At 35.0% G+C, this 16,538-nt stretch overlaps 1 protein-coding gene across 1 annotated transcript in view; it reads left to right on the top strand.

The window, feature by feature from the left end:
- Positions 1-16,538, top strand: part of LOC125660154 (uncharacterized) — a 55,656-nt gene that overhangs the window by 19,608 nt on the left and 19,510 nt on the right. Inside the window, 13 exon segments of the mRNA XM_056148191.1 lie at positions 482-587; positions 1,145-1,293; positions 2,656-2,788; positions 4,242-4,366; positions 4,452-4,560; positions 5,093-5,256; positions 6,537-6,605; positions 7,678-7,710; positions 8,194-8,259; positions 8,771-8,941; positions 14,233-14,403; positions 15,779-15,888; positions 15,975-16,033. Of these exon segments, the coding sequence (XP_056004166.1) occupies positions 482-587; positions 1,145-1,293; positions 2,656-2,788; positions 4,242-4,366; positions 4,452-4,560; positions 5,093-5,256; positions 6,537-6,605; positions 7,678-7,710; positions 8,194-8,259; positions 8,771-8,941; positions 14,233-14,403; positions 15,779-15,888; positions 15,975-16,033 (1,465 nt within the window).

The raw sequence follows: 16,538 nt of genomic DNA, 5'->3' as shown, positions 1-16,538 counted from the left end.
CAAAATTAAGAGTAGGTCAAACACGGACCCCTGGACATACAAGAAGTGGGAATAGGTACATAGGAGGAGTAAGCATATCCCTGTCGACCGGTCACACCAGCTTTACGCCCTATGTCTTGATAACGTAATTGTAGTCATCCGTAGTCAAATTCATTGTGTAAAGAACGACCTAACAATTGGTATGAAACACGTCAGAAAACAGTTGACCCAATGGCAGTGTATATTACATGTATATGTCAGCTATGATGTGTGCATTTCAAGTTAGCAGAGAACAAACAAATTAGCGGGAAGCGAGTTATCTATAATGATGAGATAGTTTTCGAGAAGTCTTCCGATAACAATCGCATGGTGTTAAAAAATCTAACATAAGAATTTTGAATTAGGGACCCGAGATAACACAAAGTTCTTTTCCTCCTCGAAGACAAGGTAAATCTAACAATTTGTTTCATTTCATGATACTTCGGTTTGTGTTTATTTGTAGTCCTTCATTGTGGAAATCTGTCTGATATATTTGCACATGGAATTAACTGTATTGGTCCACTATATCAAAAGTTTTCAACCGAGACTTATTTTCCAAAATTTTGCAGGTAATATGTTTGTTTATTTGTTGTTTACGTTTGTTTATTTGTTGTGTTTACGTTTGTTTATTTGTTGTTTACGTTCTATTTGAGAATTTTTCATTCCTGTTGTTTAGTGAAGTCTCACAAATTTTGATCATTGCGTGGCGCTTGCAACCGTACCAGTAAAGGTTCTTTTTCGTGCCGTCGCCTACCGTGGTAAGGGACCTCAATTTTCTGATAGACACATAAATTTTACTTTCATACCGGCTGCTTAACAAACAAACAGTCACAAGAAATCTTAAACGTCTTGATGTTTGACGCAGTGCCGGGACCAAGGATCGGACCCAGCACATCCCGGTTGCGAAGCGAGCGCCCCAAACCACTAGGCTACCAGTATCATGTTAATTAATCATCTTATTAAAACCGCTATCAGAATACAAAGGCATATATGTTGTGATAGAAAGTAACCCGTTGCCACTTTCTTCCCATCGGTTTTTATCTTTATAAGTGAAACTGCATTGGTTGACCCAACGTTGATATTTTATCCCATAATATGAACTAGAGAAAACTGTTTTATTTTCCAGGCTACTTCACTCTGTGTTTGAATGTATTTCTGATAACATTCAAGTACAGTATAACACAACCTGTTCTTCCTCGGATAGAGAAGCCGCGAAATCCCTATATGGTGCAGACATATACAGAAGCATTCCGACGAAATTCGATCCCAAGCAATGTATGTTATCTTCACCTTTCATAAATGAAGTCTGAAAACCATTCAATGGTATATTTCTATACACCATAGATTTGCTTGATCAGCATAAAGACTTTTGACAAAATCTAACTACACTGTAATTGACAGTTATAGTTTTTGTTCACTATTTTGTTTTTATAGTGTTTTAACAAAATACACCCATCACAAGCTTATGTAGGGTAATTTTCTTGGGTCATGAGTTGTAGAACTTCACAGTAGGTAGTAACAGTCATCATCAAGCTGCGACATTTTTTTGACATTGTATGAATAAAATGTCTACCTTAAAAAATGTGATGAAGGTATATACTATACAAACCAAAAGTTCTATGTGTAGAATAATTTTCAAAAATTTATTAAATTCAACAACCTTTTCTCCAAAACCATATGCATATCTTCATTACCCATACAAAACAATCTGTTAAATGAGTAGGCCCTCGCTTGGAAACTGCTAAAAGTTAGACAAACCATGTACTCTCTTTGCGATATTTCCTCAAAAGTTCAACTACATGGAATTTCTGAAGAATGGGAGAAAATTGCCACATGTATATCTTCGATATCCATACACGCACCATCTAAAATAAGGTCTTCACTTGAAAACTGTGGGAAAATTTTGACGGACAAATCATATACTCTCCATATAACATTACATTTCAAATAAAGAGTGAAATCTCTTGTAAGAAAAGTAAAAATTGATTAAATCAGAATTGCAACATGATATAGACTGACTAATAAAGAAGGTATACTGCAAGTTTCAGCTTAATATGTGGTCGATATTGGCTATATTTAGCTCTATTACTTCACACTTATTACTCACTATATGAAGATACGCACCTGATATTTTCATATTGATTGGATAATTATTTCTTTTATTTAAGGGTTTTTTTCTGCTTAGGGACTTGGTCATTTTCTAAACTAAAAAGAGTATCTCTTAAACATTCATGAAAAGATTTGATTTAAACGTTGTAAATATATTGTTCTTAGACAGAAAGGATATATTCTTATATCGAATTATATACTTAATACAGAATATTTACAGTATTAGAAAGTAATGCTAATTTCTATTTTTCTTAAAAGTGTCTCTTTATCTGGAGAATATTTCAAAAACAAATATAAAGGTTTGAATAAAATCTTTTACATACATTTTCTTTAACGTAAAATAACATTTATGAAACTTACATTTTAATTTGTAGTGAATGTATAAATATTTCCATTTTCCATATTCATGTATTCATTTTCTGTTGGCCGGGGGGGGGGGGGGGGTGTTGTTAGTGGGCTTCTCGGGGTTTATTAGTCCCTAAAGGAAAGTTGTAGTTTTTTCTTCTTATTGTAATGATTCTTTTGAAGGTCCAGAGGATGTGAGCTGTGTAGACGTTATAAAGTACCCACGCTATACACAGTGTTTTAGAACCTTCTTTGTATTTGAGAAATCGGATGCATCATCATATAATCTTAGGCTCTCGCCATACGAAACATGCAGGTAAACTTATCTTTACAACAGTAATCTAACAACAAATCTACGAAACATGGAGGTAAACTTATCTTTACAACAGTAATCTAACAACAAATCTGCTAGTCAACAATCAAACAACCCCGGATTCCTTGGTTGCTTAATTCGGCAGACAGTCTACTTGTGTCTAATTACATTACAGTAACAAAATATAAGAAACGTGTTTTATTATATTTACGAAATATGTAATGAAAGTTATAAATAACAATATCTGTTCCTTTCGTATTCTAAAATTGTGTAATCATTTTCATTTTTGTCAACCATTGCCATTCAGCAAAGTTATTTTAAGTACATATGATTCTGCATTGAATTATATATAGAGAAAAAGGAAAGATCAATATATCGTATGTTGTATGCCAAACATTGCAATATATGATATTTTCTATTTATATTGCATACGTTTTCATTTGTATTGAATAAGTTTTCATTGAAATTTATTTTCCTTCTATATTGCATAGTTTTACAACACGTTTTCATAGTTTCTTGTTATAATGAATGATAACCATTCATAATTGTACAACTATAACTCAGGGGTTCAATTAATCAATCCGAGAATATTGTATCTCGCTGTCTACACTTTGATACCGACATGTCATCATCGACCAGTATTTTGGTGTCTTTGTCTGTCAATCGATGATTTTTCACTTATCAAGAGATGTCATTAGCTGTAACTGAAGTGCAGCAAATTTCATTCAATGCAACAACGTTTGAAGCCATAGCACAGTCACTGGTCTTTTATGTTTGGATTTTTAATAGAAGTGGTCGTATTGTTAGCTATAATCCCCCATATGGGACGGAAAACATACAATGTTCGGTCGCAATCCCCTTTGAATTTTTCTGGACCCGCCAATATAGCAGGGATTTCATGCTAACACCTACAGTGACACAGGAACCTTCGTTTATGCTTAAAGGTCATATATGAAAGACTCGTGACTTTCATGTTTAATGTTCAAATTATCATGTGTACACTGTATAAGGATGATTAAAATTACAATGGATGTTTTGAAATTAAAATAGTTGATTCATACAATTATTTGTATATATCTCGCAGGTTGACCATACGATCCCCAATGCTTATGTATCAAGTGTGTTTCGCTAAATGGTAGAGGTTTCTGATATTCGAATTCTTACATGTAGTAACACGAGTTTGATAAAAAAATTCTCTATCGGAATCATCCTAGTACCAGTTTTCAGGTAGCTTGATACGCTGATCAGTGTCAGAACTCGTTGATTGATAATTTTTTAAACTTTATGGAAGAGCAACATTTGAAATACCATAGTCTTCATGGATGTGATACAGATTCTTAATGATATGGAATATCTTTTTCTGATGATAACTGGCTATTTTTGCTTCAAATAAATGTCAAGTCATTTTTCTCAGTTATATATTATGTCTGCATCTTACACTGATATTTGATTTCAGCCTTTACAGGGGTAGTCTACAATGCTTAGCCAACCACAGTGAATGCAGCCTTACTGACGCACATACAGGCATAGTTCATCATTTTATGTACACGAATTCAACAATAAACCCATCAACGTGTTTAAGTATGTTGGAATTATTTGAATCCAAGACAAACATTTAAAGCATTGGTATTGGATCGTTAAATACTGTCGCTGATTCTATTTTTAGTTAATACTTCCCACGCTGGATCTGTATGTGAGGATGATACATTTTCCTTGTTGGCGATCCATGCCGAATGTGGATTCTATCCCATTCTTATTCCGTTTGATTGTCACAGGTATGTTTACTTCTATCCCATTCTTATTCCGTTTGATTGTCACAGGTATGTGGATTCTATCCCATTCTTATTCCGTTTGATTGTCACAGGTATGTGGATTCTATCCCATTCTTATTCCGTTTGATTGTCACAGGTATGTTTACTTTAATCCTGTTTAATAGGACAGTGCACACTTAAGAAATAAATTCCAATTTTGAAAGTACATGAATGAATGAATTGCGACGCTTCACGCCAGCATGAAAAGTATGCCGACGTGAACCAAATCAGTTCATAACCTCATGCATTTCAAAACTGAAATTTATTTCTTTTATTGACATTCTACTTTCATTTTAGCTGCATAATTACTTTCATTTCTGTCGGAATTCCTAGCGGTTAGAATAGATGTACTATATCTTTATCAAGTAATTCATGAGCGCATTGTTTACAGAAGCAGCGCATTCATGAAGAAATGCTTATCATTACATTTTGTAAACAACATTGGACATGTAAATATTTAGAAATATGAAGATATTTTTACATTTCAATCTTTCAGACATGCCTTGGACTTCATTACATGTGCAGCAAATGCCATTTCTTCCCTTGATTGCAGTACTGACAGTTTTACAAGAGCTTTATCCATTCTGGCAAACACCAACTCAAGTTTCTACGACAGAGTAAATTCGGGTCAAGGAAGTGTTGTTGTTTCTTGCATCAAGCGTAAGGATTATCAATTTTATTTTAAAAATTCACAAACGTCTGCAAATCGCTACTAAATATCTTCATTTAGAGATAATTGTTTTCTGACAAATCTTTTACACCTATGATGATTCAAACTTTAAACGAAGGTTAAGAAAACTATGTTTTACAAACCAAATTAACTACATGTAATTTTAGCTCACCTGAGCCGAAGGCTCAAATGAGCTTTTCTGATTGAAATTTGTCTGGCGTCTATGGTCGCTATTGTCGTTTACTTTTTACATTTTTCATCTTCTCCAGAACCATTGGGTCAATTTCAATCAAACTTGGCAGAAATAATCCATGGGAAAAGGGGGGTTTCAGTTTGCTAAAATGAACGGCCATGTTTTCTTCAAAAAGGTGATAAGCAAGAAAAGGCAAAAATAAGGTTGGGTCATTCAAAACTCTTCTGAAGAATGACAGTCAGAAAATTTTCCTTACAGAGCAATTCAGATTAAGTTTGTGCACATCATAGTTCCTGGGGTAAGACCGCAATATGGGATCAAATTTTCACATTGGGCTATTCATGCATAGAAATAATCTTTAAATATCTTCTCAAGAACAACAGGGTCATCATTGGTCATATTTAAATGCAAGAATCAGCAGTTTATGCAGATTTAAGACTGTGAAAATTGGAGCCCCTGGGGGTTAGGGTGGGTACACAATTAGGTATCTCAATTTTTTATGGGGATAAGAAAACTGTTGAAAAATCTTTATTTACATTGTAAGTAACAGCAGGACTAAAGCATTCTGAATAACGATAGGGCCAAAGGGACTCGGGTCAACAATGTGGACCACGGACCTCGTGTTAGTAGTTTACGTATCATATATGAGAATAAGACATGAATTTCAAGACGAGTATACTGTTTTGATAATCTTGGAAATAAACAAAAGGGAAATGAGGTGAAGGAAAGAAATTTCTCTTAAATATATCGACACACAAAATCACAGGTGTTCAATTCATCTTATTGATTTTATAGTAGATATATCTGTATGAAAGAAAAAAGTTTTCATAGCAGTTTTCTTAGATTGAACACACTTTTTATGGAAACTTTCCAAGATTGGGCTATCACTTTCGATTATTCATTGATTCAAACCCTCTCATCACACGACTAACAAGACTCCTTGGCTGTTTATACAATATGTGTGTTTAAACTAACATTGCCTTGGATGGTAATTTTTTTGTAATATTAATACGTAAGCTATCTCCTGTGTTACTTCTAATTTTAACACTAATTGCTCTCTCCCTCCTGCCAATTTAGTTTTTGAGACGTTCAATACAACTGAAAAAGTCTTCCAACAAGTAACAAATGTGCCGACCATGAGCAAAGGTCAGTGGATCTTTTGTATCTTTTATAGACTGATCACTATTTGTTATCTTCACTAGTTTACTTTATCAAATGAATCCACATCTATTCTTGTTCAGTTTAAATTCAATTTTGTTTGCTTTATATGTAAATCGGACACATTTTAGATGTCATGCAACAAAACTTTAATCCTGTTTTAGCTCACCTGAGCTGAAAGCTCAAGTGAGCTTTTCTGATTGTCTGTTGTCCATCGTCTGTCCTTATGTCTGTCTGTCTGTTCGTCTATCTGTAAACTTTTCACATTTTCGACTTCTTCTCCAGAAACCAGTGGGCCAATTTCAACCACACATGGCCAAAAGCATCTTTGGGTAAAAGGTTTTTAAGTTTCTCCAAATGAAGGGTCATGCTCTCTTCAAAGGGGAGATAATCAAAAATGCAAAAATAGGTTGTGGTCATTTAAAAACCTTCTCAAGAACCATCACGCCAGAAAAGCTGAAATTTACATGAAAGCTTCTGACATAGTGCAGATTAAAGTTTGTTAAACTCATGGCGTCTGGATGGTAGGATGGTGCTACAATTGGAGATCAAAGTTTAACATACAAATATATAGAAAAGTTTACATTTACATGAAAGCTTCCTGAAATAGTGCAGATTCAAGTCTGTTATAATCATGGCCCCCAGGAGTAGGGTGGGACTACAATAGGGAATCAAAATATTACATACAAAAATATAGAGAAAATGTTTTAAAATCTTTTTCTCAAGGATCATTGGGCCAAAGAAGTTTACATTTACATGAAAGCTTCCTAACATAGTGCAGATTCACGTTTGTTAAATTCCATCCCCCCCCCCGGGGGTTAGGTTTGGACCACAATAGCAGCCAAAATTTTACATAAAAATATATGTGGAAACTCTTTAGATATGGGCCAAGATGATTAAGGTTAGCGATGGCCGATGAGCCTCTTGTTTATGAAAAATTCTTTAAATGTGATTGAGGTCATCTGAACATTTGTTTTCACTAATTTGATCAGTGTATTTATGAAATGTTGATATTGGTATCGACTTCCATATGACTTATTTCATTTTAAACTTTATATAGTCCAGACCAGCACTCTGTCTTCTCCTGCATCTGGTAAGAATATTAAACGTTTACTGAGTGGAAAGAAGATTCACTGAATCATCTGAATCATGTAGATATCGTGTGATTTGTGAATGTAACTAGTATGTCGAAATATTTAACGTTTAACAATGTAAAATGAAAAACATTCGTTCTCCTCATTTATTTTTATGATAGGAGCCGTTCCTAGCAACAAAAGTCCATTATCTTATCCAACAAGATTTTTTATAATGAAAAAAAAAATGCGATACCATATTTTGCATATTTGTAAAGAGAGACGTCAAGATTACCAATCCTTAGTTGGTTATCATCTTTGACTGACTGTAATCTTTATGACAATCAAGATTGCTTTGATATTTTGAGGGATTGTTTTTTACAGGCCATAGCTTAGCGTTAGAATACTTAAGGGATTTTTTGGGGGTAGGAACGGCTCATAATATTTCTACATATTTAGTCTTTGGTTCACGAGAGACCAAGCTTATTCTTTTTATGATTTAGCATTTATGAAGACAACTAGACCTTCAACAGTAGCATCTACTAAATCACCTACAACTATTCATCAAGGTTTGTACATGTACAGGTTGAATCATCCAACATAAAAGAATGTACAGTAAAAACATTTATAACCAACACGTTTATAACGAATTCACGCTTATTGCGAATATAACGAAGTTTGGTTATAACGAACTGTTTTTCGCCGGTCTTGGAGGTTTGTTATAACCATGTTTTACTGTTCAACCAAGTGATGTACCAATTTATTCAAACATGGTATTCTACGATTATCAATCTATTGTTTTCTGGAAAGTTCCAAATCAATAAAAGTATAATTTTTCAGAGCAAATCCTATAGTGTTTTCATACGAATCAATATTTGGTGTTAGGGTAAGGCAAACCTCGCCGGTAAGTGAGAAAGTTTCCCAGTTTACTTGCGGAAGGTCGGTGGTCTATTCCCAGGTACATTGTATCTGGGTTCTCTCTTCCACCAATAGAAAAACTGGGCGTCATCAGATAACTAAAAAAATGTTGAGTGTGGCGGGAAACAGCAAACGATCAATCGATCAATCTTCGCATTTTAGTTGACGGTGAATGGGGCCCTTGGGGGTCTTACGATGTATGCTCCGTGACCTGTGGAAGTGGAATAAAATCACGCTCGAGATCCTGTAACAACCCTGCCCCGACAGGTGGCGGCAAGAGATGTGTCGGAAGTTCTACATCATCAGACACGTGTATACTATCCAACTGTCCAAGTAAGATGAACTAAAAAATACGATAAGTATACTTTTTTATTGAGAAAAATGCAACCTCAAATTATTCATTTTTATACGCCCGTCTTTAGACGGGACGTATTATGGTACAGCGATGTCTGTACGTCCGTCCGTCTGTCTGTCCGTCCGTCCGTCCGTTCGGGGTTTTCTCTTTATAATTTCATTTCCCTTTCACATATCATGCTGAAACTTGCTGTGTAGCTTCTTTGTGGGTCACTCTAGATCATACTGCAATTTTGATCCATTTCGACCTTTTTTCCAAGAGTTTTGCCCCTTTATTTGGAAATAATTATTATATGGAGGGTACATAATTTGTCCGCCTTACTCCTCCCACAGTTTTTAAGTGAGAGCCTTTTTATTTTGTGTAGTGTTTGTATGGGTATTGAAGATGTGCATGTGGGATGGATTTTGATTTTCTATAATTTTTGAGAAAATTACAGGTTGTTGAACTTAGTCTATTTAAAAATTGATATTCTATGAAGGGTACATAATTTGTCTGCCCAACTCCTCCCACAGTTTTCAAGTGAGGACCTTCTTATTTTGTGGAGTGTTTGTATAGGTACTGAAGATGTGCATCTGGTGAAGGATTTTGATTTTCTTCCATATTTGAAAAAATTGCAGGTTGTTGAACTTGGTCCATTTTGAGGAAATCTCAATTTTTAAGCTAAGACCCTTTGTTCATATGAAAGTTTGTCACAGCCTCATGATGGCTGATTCTACCTGAAGCAAAGTTATACAAATTATAGCACAAGAAAAACACCCTATATAAGTATTTCACGGGCGTATTATGTACCGTTTGCGGTACTCTTGTTCACTTCATACGATGATATTGTATAAATACAGGTAGATAAAATTATCTTTAAAGATTCTTATTTATAAAAGAAAAATCATTGTTGAATCGATGTCTATAATTTATCCATACTTTCAGAGAAATATCAAATGGTTTAAGAGCGAACAGTACTATCTCTAAGAACTAGGCCTACGGACCACCAAAAGCGGTCTTAAATCAAAATCTTATCATTTATCTGTAGGCTATAGTGTTGAATACGATTTTTCAGATATGGTTTTCTCCTTTATTTTTGATATTTATTACGTAATAAGTTTTGTTATTTAGAATTGCTTTACGGGAAAAAATGTAAAGCTATGCAAAGTTGGACGTGCTACAGTGTGATTGATATGTACTGTACGTAAGTTTATTCAATCCCCGTGTTGTTTTAATTTTGCTCTTGTACTCTTGTAAAATTTTCCACCTTAAATTTGCCCTGACACAGTTGTGGTAAAAGAGAGATACGTAATCAATATCTAGATTCCCCCAACTGACAACGAGGGCGTACGAGGCAAAATTAAAATGGGGACGAATATTTGCTTGCGTATAGTATTCATATCTATCCATATATAATATTAGAAAAGGAGAGATAAAAACCTAACTGATTAATATCAACTATGAATTTTAGCTCCTGTTTTATTAAGGGTTGATAATGACTTACATTTAGGATTATTTGTGTTACAATAAACAAAATCGGTAATTAAGACTCCCGTATCGATTTTGTGGCACTGACTTTTCCCCATAATAATTTCCCCCGGTGAAACGTGCCCGGGTTAAACTTCCCCTGGGATAAAGCGCTCCCGTATATTATTTTCCCCGATGAACAAATTCAGTATAGCCAGTGGGTGTCCCACTGGACGAAAAAAGGCCCCGGGAGGAAATTTTTCCCCTCTTGTTTTTGGATTGCACTTATTTTGGCGAATTTAGCGCGCCATTCGATAACACAAAAGAAATACTAATCTGTACAAAATCTTAAATGTGTTATATATGTTTATTTATAAGAAATATATGTCATATTTACATGTACATGTATTATTCATAAACATTTCTCTGAAAGACCCATGGCATATTCACCGACGTAAAGTCAATAAATGTAATGATGTTACAATAGAATGATGCACGCCTTCCTACGCCTACACCCCAAAAAAAGCTTCTTACTTCCATTCAAGGACACAGGATACATAGATAAATATGATATATAAATACGTAAAACAGTTTATTTAGGCTTTACCATTGATAAATCACATCTATCTACTACGAGATTTTACCTATATAAACACCCTTACTTTTGCATTTTCGCCAAAATATATACACTAACATATAAATGTACATGGAAGGCGACGATAACAGTGATTAATCTCATAACTCCTATAAGTTATGCGCAAACACGGATCCCTGGATATACCGGAGGTGGGATTAGGTGCCTTGGAGGATTAATGATCCCCTGTCGATCGGTCACACATGCCGTGAGGCTTATATATGGGTCAGGTAAAAGGAGTTATCAGTAGTCAAAATCAGTGTGCCTATGGGTAAATTTTCAATGTTTCCCTCAACTACATGCAATATTTGTTTTATTATACAAACGTTCAAACGACAATCTACGGCGAAACCGTATGCACGTACATTTTGATGCATGTGATAATTAGTCCCCTACCAACGAAGTCGAAGGAAACTTTGGGTTTGCGCTCCGTCCGTCTGTCAGTCTGTCCGTCTGTCTGTCAGTCCAGTTTTCCGCACTTTTTTCTCTGTTCTTGCATATATATATATATTGTATTTGGTATGTTGCTTTGCCATAACAAGTTACAGATCAAGTTCGAATTTTGTCTCGGTCCGTTGATTTTTTCACTTAGTTATGGTCCTTGGACTTAGAAAAATAGCATGAATGATCAGGTTTCCGGACCTTTTTTTTTTATTGTGCTTGCTGATATTCATTTGATATTTGGTACGTTGCTTTACCATAATAAGTTACAGATTAAGATCGAATTTCATCTTGGTCCGTTGATTTTTCACTTAATTATGGTCCTTGGACTTAGAAAAATAGCATGAATGATCAGTTTCCCCGACTAATTTTGGTTGTGTTTGCTGATATTCATTTGATATTTGGTACGTTGCTTTACCATAACAAGTTACAGATCAAGTTCGAATTTCATCTTTGTCCGTTTATTTTTCATTAAGTTATGGCCCTTGGACTTAGAAAAATAGCATGAATTGTTAGTTTACATCCAAGTTTCCTATCTCTTTAGATAAGAGTACTGCACTAATTAAAACTTCTAGCATCGTAATACAACAATATAGCTAAACTAGATGCTGTCATAAGACAGTAATACCCGCACGCAAGTGTTTGCCTTTAAATATACTCTTCGTCATATTGGTGTTACTGGCAAAGAAGCCACAATCGTTATTTTATAACTAATTAATGCATAAATTGTAAGAGGAGTTTTGGGAAGCAAGGTTTTTTGTACAAAAAACATCACTTTGACCCCCATTTGGCCCCCAGGGCAAAAATAAAAATTCCAAAACCTTATTGCGCATCTACAGGACACCAGCAACCAATTTCCTAAAGATTATTAAGATACTGCTTAAAACGTAAAAAGAGTTTTAGGGACCTGAGTGTTCTTTTGTACAAAAATGTCATTTTTCAACCCTCATTTGACCCCAGGGGTGAAAATAAAAATTCCCAAACCTTATTGCACATCTACAGGACACCAGCAATCATCATCCAAAAGATTATTAGGATACTGCTTAAAATGTAAGAGGAGTTCTGGGAACAAGTGTTTTTTTGTACAAAATTGTCCTTTTTCGATCCCCATTTGGCCCCCAGGGCAAAAATAAAAATTCCGAAACCCTATTGTGCATCTACAGGACACCAGCAACCATCTCCCTAAAGATTATTAGTATACTGTTTAAAATGTAAGAGGAGTTCTGGGAACCAGGGTTCTTTTGTGCAAAAAAACCCGTCATTTTTCGACCCTCATCTGACTCCAGTGGTGAAAATGAAGATTCCAAAACCTTTTTACACATCTACAGGACACCAGCAATCATCTTCCAAAAGATTATTAGGCTACTGTGTAAAATGTAAGAGGAGTTCTGGGAACCAGGGTTTTTTTTGTACAAAATCGTCATTTTTCGACCCCTATTTGATCCCTAGGGTGAAAATGAAAATTCCAAAACGTTATTGCACATCTACAGGACACCAGCAATCATTTTCCAAAAAATTATAAGGCTACTGTGTAAATTGTAAAAGGAGTTCTGGGAACCAGGGTTGTGTTAAAAAGCATCTTTTTCAACTCCCATTTGGCCCCAAGGGTGAAAATGAAAATTCCGAAACCTTATTGCACATCTACAGGACCCAAACAATCATCTTCCAAAAGATGATTGGGCTACTGCATGAAATGTAAGAGGAGTTCTGGGAACCAGGTTTTTTTTAATGAAAAACGTCTTCTTCTTTTTACCCCCGTTTTGCCCCCAGGGTAAAATTGAATATTCTAAACCCTTATCATATATCTACTGTACACCACCTATCATATTCCAAAAGATCAATTGGTTACCACTTGCAATAAAAGAGCAGTTTGAGGAAGAAGAAAGTGTGACAGACGGACGGACGGACCAGGGTAACAACAATATACCCGAACTTTCTTTAGAAAGTGCGGGTACAATTATTCATGATCACCTACATGGCACAGTTTATTGACTTGGTTAAAGACCTAAACCTAATTATAAATTTGTCGTCTTTCCTGGTCTAGTCTCTGCTCGAATAGTAGTTGATTTCCAACCATTCCTTCCTGGTTTTCACATTTTCCCTCTTACCATAACCTACATAATGAAGTTTGAATATTGTTGTGGTACAGTAATTATTGCAAGCGGTAGGGGACTTTGTATTGTCATGCAATACTCTCAGAATGCTTGTTTTTATATCATACTTTCATGCAAAATTATCGAATCTGATTGGTTGAGAATATTTGAGAAAAACAACATTCCCTCTGAGAATAGAAAGTACGCGCTCCAGGGTAATAGTATCTAGCAACGGGTGACATTAATTGACAACGGGTGATATTTACATGAAAGCTTCCCAACATAGTGTAGATTCAAGTTTTTTAAAACCATGACCCTACATGGGTAGGTGGGGCCACAACAGGGGATCAAAATTTTACATGCGAATATATAGGGAAAATCTTTAAAAATCTTCTTAAGAACCACTGGACCAGAAAAGTTTACATTTACATGAAAGCTTCCTGACATAGCGCAAATTCAAGTTTGTAAAAATCATTGTCCCCAGGGGAAGGTTGAGGCCACAATAGGCATCAAAGTTTTACATGTGTATATATAGGGAAATTCTTTAAATATGGACCATGGTGAGCGATGTGCCGCATGGGTCAATTGCTTATTAAGCCTAATCGACAAAGGAATGGCATGTGCATCATCAAAATTAAGTTCTCATTACTTGCAGTTGACGGACACTGGGGCCCATGGGGATCTTATGGGGTCTGCAGTGTGCGTTGTGGTGGAGGGACACAAACAAGAAATCGATCCTGTGCTAACCCCGCCCCTAAACATGGCGGAAAAACTTGTTCTGGATCTTCCTCTTCATCACAAAGCTGTAACACCCAACACTGCCGTAGTAAGTTTTCTAAATTTTCCTTCCTCTATTTGAATTTCTCCATTGACTTTGGTTTTTGTCTCACCTACATGTAAACTAACTCTCAAATGATCTTTTTTCATTCAAGTTCCAATTTTGAAGTAGTCTCCAATACCAATTTGTTTATATGAAGTGTCGTTAATTCTTTCAAAATGAAATGATTAAGAAACAGTGAAAAATCTAAATATTTAGGAAAACAACTAGAAATGACAAACTTTTAATGAGAGCTTCGATGTGTTGTCTAAATACATGGGTATTCTAATCATTACCCACAAGTCAGGTTTATGTCACAAAAGGCAAGGGTAACAATCTAATTTTGTCATAGGACGACCTAGACAAAAATAGGACCTTATGTTTACCTCTCGTGCCTTCCTGATGAATTTTCAACATCGGAACAAAAACAAATTGAGAATTTCACAATTGATATGATTGGTTATCATTATTATTTTGTCTCTCAGGGAAAACTCGTATTTCTAATTCCTTTCGAACAAGTCTGTTGTAAACAATGATGGCCAATCAGGTATCGTTTGGCAAGTTCTAGAAGCCGGTTTCAATGTTTTAAGTTATTCGATCTTAATTAAAACTGCGTCAGTGATACAATTAACGACAATCATAGCAACTTTCCTTTGGTAGTATCAAGATTTTACCCGATATTTAAGTCATGATCCTTGACCCGTTACAGGTTTAAAGTTTACAAGATGATTTAATCTGTAAAAACTATGCGATTTGGCTTCTTTCGATTCGTATCAACAGTATGAATGCTAAGAAAAAAATTGCAACTCTCACTACTTCATTTTTTGTGTGAAAATCCAGCATATTTAACGATAATGAGGAATGCATTCACTCGTTGTAAAATTAAGATTTTGATGCAGTGTTTACAGTAGTGTTTTTCGTCATGTATCCATTTATAATATTAAAGCCAACGTGGACCGTGAGAGTCTTAGTGTAATAGATTGACCTTTGTCTTTTGATGTCTTGGTGTAATAGATTGACCTTTGTCTTTTGATGTCTTGGTGTAATAGATTGACCTTTGTCTTTTGATGTCTTAGTGTAATAGATTGACCTTTGTCTTTTGATGTCTTGGTGTAATAGATTGACCTTTGTCTTTTGATGTCTTGGTGTAATAGATTGACCTTTGTCTTTTGATGTCTTGGTGTAATAGATTGAACTTTGTTTTTTGATGTCTTGGTGTAATAGATTGACCTTTGTCTTTTGATGTCTTGGTGTAATAGATTGACCTTTATCTTTTGATGTCTTAGTGTAATAGATTGACCTTTGTCTTTTGATGTCTTAGTGTAATAGATTGACCTTTGTCTTTTGATGTCTTAGTGTCTTAGAATCTCATTATAATTCTCAGTTCGTCGGATGTCTGCTACTATGAAATTGTCGACTTACAGATGGTCAAACGATCTACTGTACAACACCTCGGCCTATTATCAAGAACTACACAACACTGTCATGGAAAATGTGAGCATCATTCAAAATGTTATTTCATAGATTTTATACCACTATACCAACGTAATGTCTTTAATCTATTTCATTTTTTTTTTCAGTTTGGAGAACAATTCAGAAAGATGCCATCTACTTTAGGGGTGGAGGTTCGATCTTTCAGGTACATTCTCAATGAACGTTATGTACATAAGACATATAGCATTACTTTAGCTAAACAATAGATACAGAGTTGATATTCATTTAAGAAGTAACATAATGGTAGCACATTTAAAATGTAAGAAACAACATCAAGTTGTTACAACAGTACCAGTGTAACAAGTAAATGTCATGAATGAAAGGCGAAGATAACGAATAGTGATCAATCTCATAACTCCTATAAGCAATACAAATAGATAGTTGGGCAAATTAACCTGATTCATGTTACTTTGAACGCTCCCAAGAAGAGTTGGCAAAGAGACTGATTTGATTTCTCTCTGTTTTATATGGGTTCTTTTTTTTTTATTTCAGAATTTTTAATGTATACACGTTATGAAATTATGAATGAAAAGGTGATACATAATCTTTATAATCATTTTGTCGGATAACTTAAGTTTTGACAGGCACATTGAAAAACATAAAGAAATGCTTTAATTTTTGTGCCAGTAACAAACCTATGTTGTTTCCAA

The sequence above is a fragment of the Ostrea edulis genome, chromosome 9 (genome assembly GCF_947568905.1).
Source record: "Ostrea edulis chromosome 9, xbOstEdul1.1, whole genome shotgun sequence".
Taxonomy (NCBI): domain Eukaryota; kingdom Metazoa; phylum Mollusca; class Bivalvia; order Ostreida; family Ostreidae; genus Ostrea; species Ostrea edulis.
Note: the sequence above shows the minus strand (reverse complement) of the source record. Positions and strands in the feature narration are given on the sequence as shown.